The 16410-nt window shown below is 39.2% G+C and overlaps 1 protein-coding gene across 1 annotated transcript in view; it reads right to left on the bottom strand.

Moving 5' to 3' along the window:
* Positions 1–13211: 13211 nt before the first annotated feature.
* LOC132559178 (mitogen-activated protein kinase kinase kinase 20-like) overlaps positions 13212–16410 on the bottom strand; it is a 53947-nt gene continuing 50748 nt past the window's right edge. The window contains exon 19 of the mRNA XM_060223791.1: positions 13212–14682. Coding sequence (XP_060079774.1) covers positions 13268–14682 — 1415 coding nt within the window. The 3' untranslated portion in view covers positions 13212–13267. The remainder of the gene's footprint in view (positions 14683–16410) is intronic.

Raw genomic sequence — 16410 nt, forward strand, 5'->3', positions numbered from 1 at the left:
GTTTTTTATGAAATTTACGAAAATTTTGATACAAAATGGAACGGGATATTTTTCACGGTAGTCATAAAAAGAACTCGTGTGTTTTTTTCCTAATTTTATCTAAAATGTTTCTTTTCTTGTAGACATGCCAAACTTTTTTTTGTATATTACGTCACGAACAGAACACTAAGGTAGGGGCCAATCAATAGGGGACAGAACACTCAGGCAAGGGTCAGTCACTAGTGGACAGAACACTCAGGTAAGGGTCAATCACTAGTGGACAGAACACACAGGTAAGGGCCAATCTCTAGTGGACAGAACGCTAAGGTAAGGGTCAATCACTAGTGGACAGAACGCTAAGGTAAGGGTCAGTCACTAGTGGACAGAACACTAAGGTAGGGGCCAATCAATAGGGGACAGAACACTCAGGCAAGGGTCAGTTACTAGTGGACAGAACGCTAAGGTAAGGGTCAGTCACTAGTGGACAGAACGCTAAGGTAAGGGTCAGTTACTAGTGGACAGAACGCTAAGGTAAGGGTCAGTCACTAGTGGACAGAACGCTAAGGTAAGGATCAGTCACTAGTGGACAGAACGCTAAGGTAAGGATCAGTTACTAGGGGCCTGTAACTGATGTAGGGGACAATGCATTATGGCTGGGGTCAATCATTAGAGGACATGGCACTGTTGTAGGGGTCGTTTACAAGGGGACAGAACACTATGGTAAAAGTAAGCCAATAGGGAACAGAAAACTAGATAGGGGACGGAATATTAAGGTAGGGGGTCAGTCAATAGGGGACAGAACATAACGGTAGGGGTCAGTCGCTAGGGAACTGAACACTATGGCAGAGGTCAGTCACTAGGGACTGAACACTAAGGTAAGGGTCAATCACTAGGGGACAGAACATAACGGTAGGGGGTCAGTCGCTAGGGAACTGAACATTATGGCAGAGGTCAGTCACTAGGGACTGAACACTAAGGTAAGGGGTCAACCATCAGGGGACTGAACATAACGGTAGGGGGTCAGTCGCTAGGGAACTGAACACTATGGCAGAGGTCAGTCACTAGGGACTGAACACTAAGGTAAGGGTCAATCACTAGGGGACAGAACATAACGGTAGGGGGTCAGTCGCTAGGGAACTGAACACTATGGCAGAGGTCAGTCACTAGGGACTGAACACTAAGGTAAGGGGTCAACCATCAGGGGACTGAACATAACGGTAGGGGGTCAGTCGCTAGGGAACTGAACACTAAGGCAGATGTCAGTCACTAGGGACTGAACACTAAGGTAATGGGTCAGTCATCAGGGGACTGAACACTATGTAAGGGATCAACCATCAGGGGACTGAACATAACGGTAGGGGGTCAGTCGCTAGGGAACTGAACACTATGGCAGAGGTCAGTCACTAGGGACTGAACACTATGTAAGGGGTCAGTCATCAGGGGACTGAACACTATGTAAGGGATCAACCATCAGGGGACTGAACATAACAGTAGGGGGTCAGTCGCTAGGGAACTGAACACTATGGCAGAGGTCAGTCACTAGGGACAGAACACTATGTAAGGGGTCAGTCATCAGGGGACTGAACACTATGTAAAGGGTCAATCATCAGGGGACTGAACATTATGGTAGGAGTCAGTCAATAGAGGACAGAACACTATGGTAGGGGCTTGTAATAGACTAGTAAATCATGTGTGTAATTGGTGGATATTAAGCGATGGGTGCTCATCATGTTTATTTCTTTGTGATTTTGTGGTCATTTTATTTATTTGTTTTGTTTTGATTTTGTTTCACACTAAAACGATTTTAAAACGTTCAAACCCTAAGCAATATGAGAACACAAGTGTAATGTGTTTACTTATCAATTCTATATTGTTAGATCCGAACAAAATGAAGAGAATGGTCCCTCGCATTCAGCCCTTTCCTTTCGCTTCAGGCCACGACTACCCCGTGATCCACGGCGTATCCCTCTACAGTAGCCGTGTAATTGACACATCACCCTTGCGCCAGGACAAAGGTTGGTAATATGAGAGGAGAGCCCGGGAGCGCCCTGGTTGTTCAGGCGCACCGGATTTAATGTGTCCCCTATTCAGTGGGACGGTTTTCAAAGGCTCCCAAGCCAGTGTTTTGCCTCGCCAATTGTACCGTCTTTCCCTCCTTTTCCTTACATGTAACCTTACATTGAAATATCAGTTTCCGTTCTGCTGTTAATTATAAAGTTTATCGAATTAGTTACAAAAACGGTCCAACCACATGCTTTTCAAAGTGAAAATGTAAGGACGGTTTGACAATGATATGGAACAAAGGCGCGTGAGCGATGAGAGTGCGTGACACGTGATAATGACTGGTTGACGAGGGATATCCGTTCTACCGTGATAGGTAAAGGATTTTAAACTTTTCTGTTTCTAATGAAAGAGACTTAGTGTACGCAATCAAACATTTGTAGAACTTTTTAAAAAAAATGTGAACGAAAGAGTAATTTGGGATTCGAGGTTAAAAGGCGTGGCCAGATCAGGCAGTATGTTACATACAAAACCGTGCTATGAATCCGGCATTATCAATCACTTAATTGATGCCCTGTATTAGAATAAAAGGAATCCAATAAATCACGAGGAATGATATGAACAAACAATGACATATCTAAATTATAAGTGGATAAGTGGACGCATTATTTCTTTCTAACATTATTTAAGAGTCCACCCCCCTCCCCCTTGTGAATTATGTTTTCTAATCTATTAAGATATCTCTTTCTGACTTGACAAATATAGTTCAATACTGCTGTCCTGTACGGAATTCATACGATAGTGGTATCTATATCCCTGTTCTGCTGTGTACAGTCTGTGTAGATGCCTAGACCAATGTCCATGGTTTGGTTTAGTAAAACCTGATTTTAAAGCTTGCTAAATGTATTAAAAAGTCGTAGTCACTGGTTTGAATTCTGTATACTTTTCATTTCTTTTATAGTTATATAAGAGTTGCCCATATGGTCATACAGAATTGGTGACTGATTCGAAAAGTCTCGATTCCTGGATATCGCTGAACCACTTCGGACTTCACAGCAACATCTCAATGTTGTTTATATCCGACCATCCTGAATCTTTCATTCTGGCTATTTCTTCACTTTGATACCACCTCGGCTCATTAATTAAATCGCTTGCCATCGACTGTGTGCGTGTCCCGATTTTACACGTGTTTAGCCTGGCGTTTGTCCTGACGTTAACAACATCAGGATACAATTTATCTTTTCTAAGTTGACGCCGACGTATATATAAATAATGTCCTTCACGAGTAGAAGGCGTGGCATGCTTTGTGGACGTGTTGGTGAGGTACATTTTGTGTTTGTGAGTTGACACCGTCATAACTGTTAACTCACTTAAAGATATCATGACACAGAAGGCCCTTCACTTGTTGACGATCTAGACTATTTTCTCCTTATAATTCCTGGTTCGCGGTTTGGCACTTTGGTACAAATGTACAATGATAATTCTGGTTTGCAGACGTTTTTGATATTTTTCACTTTACCCCCGCTCCCATAAGATTAAGAGTGTTTACATTTCTCTGTTTCGATATATAGGACTTGTGTGCAAGTTTTCAAGAGACCATGTTCTCTTTCCTTTTGTGAGATTAAGTGGACGTATTTACAGCTTGTTACAACGTGGTTTCTTCACTGTTTATTCAGTTTCCATTTAGGAACATGATGTTATTACCTACTTGGAATGACAAAGATTTAACGGTTATCGTCGATGAAGCAAAGGACGCTTACCCTTCTGAAACACTCGGACTTATAAACTCTTGTTCTTCTTCAATGGTTTCCGTACGTATGTTTCTTTTGTACATGTTTTCATCGATTTTGTTAAAATGTCAACATTTTTCAGTGTTTGTCAGTATTGGCGTCGATGTTTAACTATAATTCTTGGCAATGGTTGGCGCCGTCCATCATTCTATATATCGGAGTTAGAAGAACTGTAGTGTAGTTCGTGATTGTAAGTCTAAGCCGTGGTATATCGTGTGATTGTGAGTCAAACCCGTGGTATATCGTGTGATTGTGAGTTGGAGATGTGCTATATTTCGGGATTTTGAATTGACACTGAGGTATATTTTGCGAGTGTGAGTCTAAGCCGTGGTATATTGTGTGATTGTGAGTCAAACCCGTGGTATATCGTGTGATTGTCAGTCAAACCCGTGGTATATCGTGTGATTGTGAGTCAAAGCCGTGGTATATCGTGTGATTGTCAGTCAAACCCGTGGTATATCGTGTGATTGTGAGTCAAACCCGTGGTATATCGTGTGATTGTGAGTCAAAGCCGTGGTATATTGTGTGATTGTGAGTCTAGTCTAAGCCGTGGTATATTGTGTGATTGTGAGTCAAAGCCGTGGTATATTGTGTGATTGTGAGTCTAGTCTAAGCCGTGGTATATTGTGTGATTGTGAGTCAAAGCCGTGGTATATTGTGTGATTGTGAGTCAAAGCCGTGGTATATTGTGTGATTGTGAGTCAAAGCCGTGGTATATTGTGTGATTGTGAGTCAAAGCCGTGGTATAATGTGTGATTGTGAGTCTAAGCCGTGGTATATTGTGTGATTGTGAGTCTAAGCCGTGGTATATTGTGTGATTGTGAGTCTAAGACGTGTTTGACGTAACGGTAGATGTCGTGAATGAGTTGTCGTAATGTTAGATGTCGTGAATGAGTTGACGTGATAGTAGATGTTTGTGTGTGTTGTCGTAATGTTAGATGTCGTGAATGAGTTGTCGTGATGGTAGATGTCGTGAAGGAGTTGACGTGATAGTAGATGTCGTGAATGAGATGACGTGATGGTAGATGTCGTGAATGAGTTGTCGTGATGGTAGATGTCGTGAAGCAGTTGACGTGATGGTAGATGTCGTGAATGAGATGACGTGATGGTAGATGTCGTGAATGAGTTGTCGTGATGGTAGATGTCTTGAAGTCAAAGCCAGAGTTGACGTGATGGTAGATGTCGTGAATGAGATGACGTGATGGTAGATGTCGTGAATGAGTTGTCGTGATGGTAGATGTCGTGAATGAGTTGACGTGATAGTAGATGTTTGTGTGTGTTGTCGTAATGTTAGATGTCGTGAATGAGTTGTCGTGATGGTAGATGTCTTGAAGGAGTTGACGTGATAGTAGATGTCGTGAATGAGATGACGTGATGGTAGATGTCGTGAATGAGTTGTCGTGATGGTAGATGTCGTGAAGGAGTTGACGTGATGGTAGATGTCGTGAATGAGATGACGTGATGGTAGATGTCGTGAATGAGTTGTCGTGATGGTAGATGTCTTGAAGGAGTTGACGTGATGGTAGATGTCGTGAATGAGATGACGTGATGGTAGATGTCGTGAATGAGTTGTCGTGATGGTAGATGTCGTGAAGGAGTTGACGTGATGGTAGATGTCGTGAATGAGTTGTCGTGATGGTAGATGTCGTGAATGAGTTGTCGTGATGGTTGTTTTTTGAATGAGGTGACGTGATGGTAGATGTCGTGAATGAGATGACGTGATGGTAGATGTCGTGAATGAGATGACGTGATGGTAGATGTCGTGAATGAGATGACGTGATGGTAGATGTCGTGAATGAGATGACGTGATGGTAGATGTCGTGAATGAGTTGATGTGATGGTAGATGTCGTGAATGAGTTGATGTGATGGTAGATGTCGTGAATGAGATGACGTGATGGTAGATGTCGTGAATGAGATGACGTAATGGTAGATGTCGTGAATGAGTTGACGTGATGGTAGATGTCGTGAATGTCGTGAAGGAGTTGACGTGATGGTAGATGTCGTGAATGAGATGACGTGATGGTAGATGTCGTGAATGAGATGACGTGATGGTAGATGTCGTGAATGAGATGACGTGATGGTAGATGTCGTGAATGAGTTGATGTGATGGTAGATGTCGTGAATGAGTTGACGTGATGGTAGATGTCGTGAATGAGTTGACGTGATGGTAGATGTCGTGAATGAGATGACGTGATGGTAGATGTCGTGAATGAGTTGATGTGATGGTAGATGTCGTGAATGAGTTGATGTGATGGTAGATGTCGTGAATGAGTTGACGTGATGGTAGATGTCGTGAATGAGATGACGTGATGGTAGATGTCGTGAATGAGATGACGTGATGGTAGATGTCGTGAATGAGATGACGTGATGGTAGATGTCGTGAATGAGTTGATGTGATGGTAGATGTCGTGAATGAGTTGATGTGATGGTAGATGTCGTGAATGAGTTGTTGTGATGTTAGATGTTTTGAATGTGATTGACATTTTGGCAGATCTAGTGCCCAAGAGTTGACACATTAGTAGATTTAAAGCCCCAGAGTTGACGCTTTGGTAGACTTTGTGCCAAAGAGTTGACGCCTGGGTAGATTGAGTGCCCGTTAGTTGACGTTTTGACAGATTTCCGTTACATTGTATTGACACTGCGTCTGCGGTTAACATATTCGTTTTTACTTTGTATATTTATCATATGCAGTATTTCTGAAGAAAGTCGTAGTGGTTGTCAGCTTGAGATGACTCATGCATGCTTCCAAATTAAATGTCTCAAATTGATTTCATCCATGTCATGAGTACAGTCATAACGAACCTTCGCCAACCGTATCATGACATCAGCCTGTCAACCATTGGAAGTCGTTTTTGAGATAAAAATAAAAGTATTGTAAAAATCAATAGAACCACTGTGATAGTATAGCTGGTGGCATTTTGAAATTAGGTATCACCTATATCGATGAACAAATACACACATAACATATGCTATTTAACCCGGTTAAGATATTGAGAACGTGGCATTGCCTAAATTGACTCATTTTGACATTGTGATTCTTCCGGTACATTCATGGTTCTCCATGTGAAATACCCATTTTGTTTTTATTACTTTTTAGTCTTTTGTCGATGAATAATGTATTCCGCGGTAATATTTGCTTTTGCATAATAACCGCTTGTATTATATAAAACAAAGATATATATGACATTATTTTATGTATCTAGATTTACATGGCGGATGAAGCAGAAGACGCATACTCTTCCGGACCACCTGGTCTTACTCTCTATTTAAAGGTCTCCATGTAGAATCTCAACTTGTTCCAGTTTTGCCGTTTAATCGATTTTGAATCTGAATAACGATTATATGAATATTTTGGTATTTTCTAGAATTTTTTGTCATTAGGTCACTAATAAAACAAACCTGAGCAGGAGTCCGCCAAGTGGACGTTCAATACAGGAAAGCAGACAACGCGCAACACCATTACAATACATTAAACAAAAAACGTATAATTAATTTCAGTGTCTCTCTCTGGTGGCAGCTGGCATTGGATACTATTTGGCAGACTGGCAACGAGTGCATTAAGATAGAAAATCTACTAAATTACAGAAATGGTGAGTACTATACGAGAGATGTCGCCATATATCAGGGAAGGCCTGTATTTAAAAAGACAACTGGCCGATCAATGATGCGAAGCTCTCAGCGTCAACAACACTGTAAAATATCCCCAATAATCTGTCATTAGGATTTTAATTAAACATCTGTATTCTACTGTCCTCTGGAGATCATATCATATGTAGTGTGACGTCACATACAAAGATTTCAGCGACAACTACGCTGAAATTTAACACAAATTATCTGAGCATGTTTCAGAAACGAGGATCAAAGCAAAGACACATTTGGCGGGAAACATGCTGATCTAATAATTACCATCGTGGTTTCAGAAACCCTGTCTGGCTCAAATCCAGCTATGGATTTTTTTTTTTTATAAAATACCAGCTGATTATTCAAATTTTCTTAATTCTGAACGGATGGACGTGATTGAATTCAGAATTAATCAGATCAGAAAAAGAATAATGATTATATGAAAATGTTCACGTGGTTTTTTTTTCTTTTTTTTTTTTTTAAATCGCTGCTGATTCATGAAATGAAGACTTGGGGCCTTCCAAATACAACGACAGTCGACAGTGAAGGAAGGATATTAAAGCGTCGATTTGTGATCGCGCTGTAAAACTACTATCCAATTAATGTATTACAGATTTAATAACTTAAAGACTTGGAAACAAAACTCTCGTTTTATCTGATTCATTACCAGATCGGTAACATCAACGTCCCAATAGTTCTTCATTTGCAGTTTAAGCATTTGGAACAATTTGGTCACGCCGTGAATCGCACGTCCAAGTGACGAATTTATTAGTCTGTCTTCCATGTATATATATAGACTGAATATATATTGAATATAAAAAGATCTACCTATGTATATATTTATATATACATATATATAGATATTTTTTACACTTTGATGTTCGAGAAGACTAAATGCATTATTTGATATGTATCGTACTTAATTGTTTCCTAAATATGTTGAACCGATTCATATCCCTAAACTGAGGACAAGTAATTTGGAAATATTTATGTTGTATAATGTAGAGGACTGATTTAGAATTATCAAACACATTCTGACGATGACTTGTAATATATGTTCTTTTATACATTTCCCTGGTCTTATCACGGAAGATCAAACTAGCTCCTAATAAAAATCTCAAGGGAGACTTTCCAAACTTACTTCAACCTTCTATATCAACAGTAGTTTCTGTAAAATTAACATCGGATGTTGATGCTTTGTACACAAGCTTTATGACTAATGATTTACCAGGCGTCAAATTGTACAGTTGTCCCAGAGACCTATAGGGTGCGTATCATAAACAGTTATTTATCAACCGACAGCAAACTCCACAAAGTATAAAGAGTGTAGACTCAACGTAGCGTTAAATTGAAGTCGAAATCTCGAAAGATTTACCCTAGAATTTTACGGGAAAATGTTTCGAATTTTGAGCCTGCTAGAAAACGAACACGAGATACCAAAGAGGCACATACATGTATTATAATATGCATGTATGATATTCTCTTTTTTTTTCTTTTGAGTGTTATCATTTGCTATATTGAAGGTGAATGAATCATTATTTTAATATCATTCAATAATTAGGTAACAAATTTGAAATTTGAAACCGATCCTTCAAAAAGGTCAAAAGAAGCAGTGATGAAAATTAACTATAAAAATTTTAAAAAATGGTGGCTCGTCGGCCATATTGCATAACTGATCATCCTTCAAATTGAACACAACCATTATAGGACCAGGAGGAAGGGGAACCATGTCTACAAAATGAGAAATATCTATCTAGTTTTGTCAGGAAATAACAATATTAATGATCATTTATAGAACTACAAATGATGGACCAGCTGATCAGTGACAATGCCAACAGCAAGTAAACTTACTGGATTCCAATTAACAATAACAAACTAACAAAAAATTGATGATGGATTTTTTAATGTTTTTATGACATACAGGTACACGTCTGTATGAGAAACATGGTGGCATTTCAGTTATGGCACACACCCGAGATACACAACGTTCCAGTACACTACATGTAGTTTGATGTGTACCTTACACAGGATTAGATATACACAGGACGATCATACACATCTCTTTAGGAATTCAATTTGGTCCACATATTACACTACATGTTTTCCAAGATCATACCAATATGTATTAATTAATTAAAAAAAAAACTATCTCCACTTCCCTTGGAAACATGATTGGTCCAGAAATATATAAAACACATTACCCTATATTAGACCCACTGAGAATAAATTTGGTTTACCTGTATAATTATATATGTATACACTGTACTGATAATCTGCCTATGGTCTTGTTAATGACAGTACATAAGTATGGATCAGACATGTCTTACACAATTACTTTGTATATAGTAAATACCCTGTCATCAGTGCTACATAAGTACACAGGTATTATATCATGTTTATCACAAACAAGTAATATGACCTAGTGGAACTCTGATTAGCCACAAGTTCCGATTGTTTCCATTGTTGTGACGTCATAGCTTCGTGGTGACGTCATAACTTCATGACATCAAATATACGATGACGTAAAATGCATTGTACATGTAAGCCACTAAAGAAAGAGATACAGTAAAAATATCAATTCAGATTTTTTATGTCATTTTTTTTTAAATTTTGTTTTCACGCTCATCTACATTATAATAGTATTTAAACTATGTGATAAACAGAATCTCATACTCTTGTTTCCTTTTCATTTGAAATTTACAAAACTGTAACAAATTTTTTCATGTAAAATGAAAAATTCTTAAATTTGTTTCATAAATTTCCTATCTATCAAAATTCCTGTTTGGTCCTGATATATCTGTGTAAGCTGATTTTATTCATTACATTTATCAGTGAGAATGCAACAGATTCTGGACTGTCACCCATACAACAAGATATGATATATATCAACCTGACCCTTGACCTTCAGACTCACAAGGCTTTCCAAAACACTTTTAATTTCAGGTTGTCTTATCAGTCCAAAGGAGAATCTATATAACACAAATTTACCAACAAAAAAAGAAAAAAAGTTGGTATCAATCCAACGTATTAACAAATACATTGTATTACATCTCACAGTTAACAATCACCATAATAAGCAGTATAAAATCTTACTGAAAACCAACAGCAAAACATCCTTTTTCTTGTATATACATTCATCAATTACAATCATTGCAGACTTTCACTCTTGGGTTCGCATTCAATTCAACATTTACCATTCACAAAAAACACATCCTTTTACACTGTGCTCTGAACTACAAAGACTTCACACATTTTCACTCCTTTAATGATAGCACAATTACATGGTCATATTTTGTGATATATTCCAACTCCCACTTTCCTGTACAGTCTGACTGTACACAACCAGTGAGAGTTATCAACATTATATATATATATATATGTAAAATTACAAAATTCATTAATAATATCACAGTGATTCATCACACCTAGTTATTGCATAAAAGATTGGTGTGTGGTTCAGGATTTTAGTACAGCCAAACCTGCATTAAAAGTCAACTCTTTATAAGGGTCACTACAATACCAAAATCAACTGTCTATAAAGGCCACTTTGTAGTTACGAAACCTCAATATAAAGGCCACCTGTCCACAAAGGCTACCTGTATACAAAGGCAACCTGTCTATAAAGGCCACTTCTCTCAAATCTCTTGTGTAGCCTTTACAGACAGGTTTATCTGTATTATATTGTACCTATCAGTCTTTCATCTCCTTAGTTGTAAAGACATCACTGAATGGTGATCACTATTGACAATCACATCACATTTGGTGAAATGCTTTGACGAAAAAACCCAAATATGCCGAGGGAATATATATAAATATTCCACAAAAATAAATAATTAAAAATGAGGTAAGAAAGAATGAAATAAAAAAAAAAACACAAATGTCCCCACTCCCTTACAGAAGATATGAAGATATGGGATTAGATTCAGAAGAAGAACAGGACGGACTGTGACAGTAAGGACAGACAAACCAAGGAAACACTTTATGCCCCAGCTACCCATCAAACATGAATAGGCTGAGGCATAAGATCAATTTAAATTATCTATTATTAAAAGCACTCAACAATATACTCATGTGTGGATGAAATCTCATATTTCTGAACATTCCTATTGCTGGAGATATGTTTTAGTACAAAGTGATATGAGAGTAGAGCACCATAAGAAAACGTTGTTATTAATATGTACAATGTCTTTGAATTTGTATAATTTTCCACCATCAATGGCTGCCATCAGAAGAATGTACAGAAATTTGGCCATCAGAAGAACGTACAGTAATTTGGCCATCAGAAGAACGTACAGAAATTTGGCCATCAGAAGAACGTACAGTAATTTGGCCATCAGAAGAACGTACAGTAATTTGGCCATCAGAAGAATGTACAGAAATTTGGCCATCAGAAGAACGTACAGTAATTTGGCCATCAGAAGAACGTACAGTAATTTGGCCATCAGAAGAACGTACAGAAATTTAGCCATCAGAAGAACGTACAGAAATTTAGCCATCAGAAGAACGTACAGAAATTTGGCCATCAGAAGAACGTACAGAAATTTGGCCATCAGAAGAACGTACAGAAATTTGGCCATCAGAAGAACGTACAGACATTGCAGTTTTTGTTCAGTATTCTCAAAAATCTTTTTTACTTCTTTATACAAATCCTGTATATGTATAGCTACTGCTATCATTATCACAACCCAATTTATGTTTTTCACTGATATAACTAACTATCCCTGTCCAATTCAGGAAGTTTGTTTATACTGGTGTGTGAGTGTATGACTAACAGTAGTGTACCTGGTACACAAGGGGTGGAGGAGGAAATGCTATTGTGTCCACGTCAATACCAATAGTCATAATACAGAATTCCACAAGTCCACGACTAGAGATAAACTAGATGACATGCTCATCCTAACAAAGAGTTTAAATATACTAATCTCTGACACTCATCAGCCAATCAGAACACAAGGTGTGGGCAGGGTCTGATAAAATCACCACAGCCACAGACTTGCAGCCATCACTTTGGATGTGAAAGTGTCAGATATCCTGTATTTGTCCTATCTACATCTGTCTATCTTAAGGGCACAAGGTCATGGCGGTCAAATAATGTGTGATGGTTGGATAAATCCAGTGTCATGATCGGAAATATAAAAGTCAGATTGCTGTGTAAAAATACATGAAAATCATGTTCCCTCAACATTTAATAAATACAATGTTTAAGCCAAAGTCATATTTTCACTTCTCATCGGAATATATATATATATTTTTTAATTAAAAATTTATTTGGTGTAAGCATATACAGGACCAACAAAGATTTAATATCACAACAATTTTACAATTTCATATAAACCTTTTTTTTTTATTTGGATAATGCCCCAATCTAGCAATTGGTTCAAGAAACCAAAAACATATGTGTAAAACATTAAGCCCTAAGGCACATAAACATACAAGACCATATCTGATAAATATACTGTATAATCACTGTCTTATTACTCAGAAAACCTTAACAAATGCATTGCTGGTTATAATATAAATATCATACCCTAGAATAAACATCTGAGGTATCTTTGTTGGTATTTTTTGACAGTAAAGAAAATCTGATAAAATTTAAATAAACAAGACACAAAAGTTGAATGGTGGAAGAATTTGTGAGACTGTCGCTGGTTTTGATGACGTTTAATTTTCTGAGTAAGCCAAGCGTGACCTGTCAGTCATACAGTCCTATCACCTGTCCAGTACACCATACCTGTCTTATCTTGCCTGTCCAGCCCACGATACCTGTTCGCACTAATTGGAGAGGTGAAGATACAACCTTTGTTATCTCCCCTGTCTGATCATTATCTATAACCTACCGTCGCCACTTGGTCTATGTCGGTTCAGTGTATGTATTTCATACTTTCTTTTGAGGATGAGCTCTACCTGTACTTTGATCAGGACAATACTGTTCAGATTCACGACCTCTTCGTCCGTTATGACCCCGGCCACGAGCCTCACCATCACTGTAATGGCGCCTACGGTCATCATCTCCATTGTAACCGCGGCTGCTACTGTACCCATGATGCATGTTTTTTTCATCATCACTTTGATAGTCATTTCTGCGATACCCACGCCCCCGTGTCCGGCCATAATTATGATGGTGGTTATGAGCATTGTCAGAATGCCGGTGATCTACCTCCCTCCATCCTCCACCTCTCTCCTTGTGTGATTCTAGTGACCCATCGTCCAACGTTTCCGCCCTATTTGAGTGATGTGAGTCCTTATTTTCTGACCCTGAAGGCCCAACAGAAGCTGGTGATGTTGGTAAACATTGAGATATATTTTTCCCTTTTCTGCCCCTATGTTGACTTTTTACAAGTGGTTTGCTATCAGGGGCATTGTAGCTGTTTGCCTTGCCCCCGTCAGACAAGTCCCCATCTGACAGAAAACTACCTGTGCGTGGTTTAGGGTCACTAAAACTTCGCTGATAATCTCCACCTGATAAAACATCCCTTTGGGAGCCTCTGACTTTATGTACTGAATAATGACCTCTACCTCGACCATCACCCCTACCTTGACGTTTACCTCTGTTGTAACGTTGGTTGTCATAGTAATCATTTCTATTATCCCTATACCTATGTCTATCTTCACCTCTATATCGACCCCTATGACCCCTGTTTATATGGTTACCACCCCTGTTGTCATGGAAACCATCTTTATTATCATGAAGACTCCGGCGGTCATTACTTTCATGGTGTGAGCTGTTATATCCCTCGTCCCCAGACTTTTGTAAATTTGGAGATTGTTTAGCCTGTCCTGCTGTTGGCTGTCTCTGACACAGACATCGATTACACACATCTGCATAGGAATTGGTATGTGTATCCTGCCCATCACTACTAACAGGTTCTGATATCACAAAACTCACTTTCAAATCACGAGCAGTGTCACGAGATATTTTAGAATTGTCATGTTTAGTGCTTTTGCCTCCTGAACTTGAGCTGTCAGAACTTGTGACGTTATGTGATGAAAACGATGATTCTTGAGAAGAGGAGTGAGGCACTTGTGACAGCTGGTTGGTATGGAACCACGGTGATTGCTGTCGTAACACATGTTGAGCTGGTGATGGTGTTGACCATGGTGATGATCCCTGGGAGTAAGGCGAGCTGGTGGCAGACAGAGAGGGGGAGCTGGGAGGGGTCTGGGAAGGATGGAAAGGGTAAAGTACTAAGGGAGTTCCAGGGATAGGTTTCGCCTGGACACTTGAGAAGATGGCTGGAGAGGAGGGCTTCCGTCCCGACACCACACTCGCCCAAACACTGGAGTTATTACCTGCAAAAAGGAGAGTAAATATGATAACCTTTCCATGATATCATTAAAGAAGACAATTTACCATACATGTACCTCATTCACAGTTAGGATGTATCTAACAGTAGTGATTTCTGTGCTAGGGAATACCTCCAATGTATAGCTGAGATATCACACAACAAGAGCGTAGCTTTTTTTCTGATATCCCACACCCAGACTGCAGTTTTCTTGGTATCCTTTACCCAGAATGTAGCTTCTTTTTTGATATCCAAAACCAAGAATGTTGCTTTGATACCACACAATCTGGTGTGACTTTGACACCACACAACCTAGGTGTAACTTTGACACCACACAACCTTGGTGTAACTTTGACACCACACAACCTAGGTGTAGCTTTGTTACCACACAACCCAGGTGTAGCTTTGATACCACACAACCTTGGTGTAACTTTGTTACCACACAACCCAGGTGTAGCTTTGTTACCACACAACCTGGGTGTAACTTTGTTACCACACAACCTGGGTGTAGCTTTGTTACCACACAACCTGGGTGTAGTGTAACCCTATGCAAGGTTATCTGCCCTTGCTTTAGATATTAGGCAGTATTATCTGTTTTGGTTCTATTACTGAGTTGATGTTTATAATATTTAATTATTAAGCAGAATTATCTGTTTTAGTTATATGTTCTGACACACAGTCATTGTTCTGTGGGGGACATATATTAAGGTCACTTTACTACGCTGTACTGCTGCTGCTGAGGCAGGTGCACAAACTGCGCAATAGTTAATACCTAAAACGCTGACAAATGTTTATGTGACGTAATTTTTGAAAGTCTTTTGTTTACACTGGGAGACCGGACCTTGGCGTGTGTGGCCGAATTGAAGGCTTTGTATTTGTTTTCGACTGTTTTGGCTCCAGAATGTCTGGGATTCAATTCAAAATTAGTAATAGTTTGACAGCCTTGGTCAACCGGGGTCACCCATCAAATTTGACAGTCACGTAGGCATTAGACATAAATAGGAGGGGACAAGATCGTTCCTCACTCCGGTCACTAGACAGCGTATTGGACGGACTGGTGTCACGAGGCCTGGGACCAGGGCAGGTACGGGAGCGAGAGAATTTCGTAAGCTTACCGGAAATAAAAGGCATTTTTCTTCGCCTTCGGTAGTCCTTTAATTGTGTCTCTCAAACGGTTCGAGAGGGTTACAGTAGCTTTGATACCACACAACCTAGGTGTGACTTTGACACCACACAACCTGGGTGCAGCTTTGATACCACACAACCTGGGTGCAGCTTTGCTACCACAACCTAGGTGCAGCTTTGATACCACACAACCTGGGTGCAGCTTTGATACCACACAACCCGGGTGCAGCTTTGATACCACACAACCTGGGTGCAGCTTTGATACCACACCTAACTATAGTCAATACAGGGACAGCTTTGATAATTTTTGTATTGACTGTAATATCAATTCATAATTCTGAAAATTAATAGTGAAATCATTAACTAATCCTGGAACATCCACCTGGTATTAAAAGCTTTTCATTAAAACAATTACATATCAAATCACTTCACATTCAACGTCCTGGGGAGAAGACATTTTTTTATAAAGTTTTAACAAATATGAACCCTTTGGCTTTAAATATTGGCCAAAGTATTTTCTTTTCATGGTCTTTATAGTGCTTCTTCCTTGGAACCTATCACCAGATAAATATCTTGGTTTTCAGCCTTCCAGTTAATCAGATGATTTTGT

This window comes from Ylistrum balloti, unplaced genomic scaffold, assembly GCF_031769215.1.
Source record: "Ylistrum balloti isolate Yb309-2 unplaced genomic scaffold, AGI_CSIRO_Ybal_v1 Utg370870, whole genome shotgun sequence".
Classification (NCBI taxonomy): Eukaryota; Metazoa; Mollusca; class Bivalvia; order Pectinida; family Pectinidae; genus Ylistrum; species Ylistrum balloti.